Genomic DNA, 1399 nt, shown 5'->3' with positions numbered 1-1399 from the left:
TAGATTTGGCCAAAGGAAATAACATAGATCTGCAACCTAAATCCCGCCTTGTGTTCTTAGGTTAGGCTACTGGGAGCCTCGTTGGATCAACATAGTACGCCATCCGGTTAAAAGACTGATCAGTCATTACTACTTCAAGAGGCCTCTGCAAACTTTGGATGTCTGCATCCAAACCGGAGTCTGCAAGTTTGAAAGGGGAAAAGAGAGGATCGTTTCACAGATCTGTTATTTCTGTGGGTTTAACACTCAATGTAGGTGAGTAAAAAATAATCGTTAACTCAAAATATTCCTTGCTATCCTAATTCACCTTTAAAGTCATCTTAATAGGTATACGTTTCGTGACAGTACTTCATGTCATGCTCGTTTCAACCTAACTTAACTTACTGGATTTTCCCCATCATTGATACCTAGGTCGAGACTTACTTCGCAAACGTTTCAAGTGGCCAAGCAAGTGGTTGAGAAGGTCTTCGTGGTTGTGGGACTCCAAGAGGACCTTCAAAGCACGCTTCTAGTCTTGGAACACCTGATACCCAATTTCTTCTCAGGTGCTTCGAAACTGAGTGAGTCTGTACTAACCGCTCTCTTGTAAAATCATGTTTTAGATTAGTTCATAGATTTTGTTTAGAAAGTTAGGTTGGAAAATTATGATATATGTACCGAACGTGCATTTCCGAGCAATCTGACGAAGATATTTTAACTTACCTACCAATAACTGTTTCGAAAGAGAGACACGCCATCATAGACCAACCAAGAATAAAGACCCACATTTACAGTCAATTCCGCCTACTATTTTCCTTTGGTGGCAAATACGCAGAACTATTTCCCTATTTAGAATTACTCCTCCCACACAGATTACGAGAATTGGAACATCCAGGCCACGAAACCATCGACCTCCAACAGGACATTAGCCGCACTCGAACGCAAGCTTAAAGTGGACATTGAATTCTACTATTACCTTCAACAGCGATTCTACAAACAGCTAGAAGAAGTCAAGAGACATTACAGAGGTTTTAAAATGTAAATAATAATTGATGGTATCGTGTATTGCCACGGTTTTGTATGTTTTTTTTTTGTAATTGATAATTCATAAACGTACACAGGTGGGAGTGAATGACCCATAAATCTACAAATAAGGTAAACATAAATGCAGGAGTTTTGATTACATTTAACAAAATAAAGTAAAGGATATTTTACTCATTAGCTCTTGTTACACTTTTGACTTTCTAGTACCAAGTACCCCTAAATAGAAGAAAAATATATATTGAAAATATAATAACGAGGATTGTTGTACAGTAAGTAAAATCACAGTGATTTTATACAAATGATAAATATGTATAAGCTATAACATCGAATACGTAGTCATATCCCCGAACGAATGCATGCTGTTGAAACGGAAAAA

General features: G+C 37.5%; 1 protein-coding gene across 1 annotated transcript in view; it reads left to right on the top strand.

Annotated features, from left to right (window-relative positions):
• Window positions 1-1193, top strand: part of LOC119585836 (uronyl 2-sulfotransferase-like) — a 3223-nt gene extending 2030 nt beyond the window's left edge. The window contains exons 4-6 of the mRNA XM_037934567.1: window positions 61-255; window positions 412-560; window positions 852-1193. Of these exons, the coding sequence (XP_037790495.1) occupies window positions 61-255; window positions 412-560; window positions 852-1021 (514 nt within the window). The 3' untranslated portion in view covers window positions 1022-1193. The remainder of the gene's footprint in view (window positions 1-60; window positions 256-411; window positions 561-851) is intronic.
• Window positions 1194-1399: the final 206 nt, after the last annotated feature.

This window comes from Penaeus monodon, chromosome 20 (assembly GCF_015228065.2).
Source record: "Penaeus monodon isolate SGIC_2016 chromosome 20, NSTDA_Pmon_1, whole genome shotgun sequence".
Taxonomy (NCBI): Eukaryota; Metazoa; Arthropoda; class Malacostraca; order Decapoda; family Penaeidae; genus Penaeus; species Penaeus monodon.
This window is presented reverse-complemented; position numbering and strand designations above follow the sequence as displayed.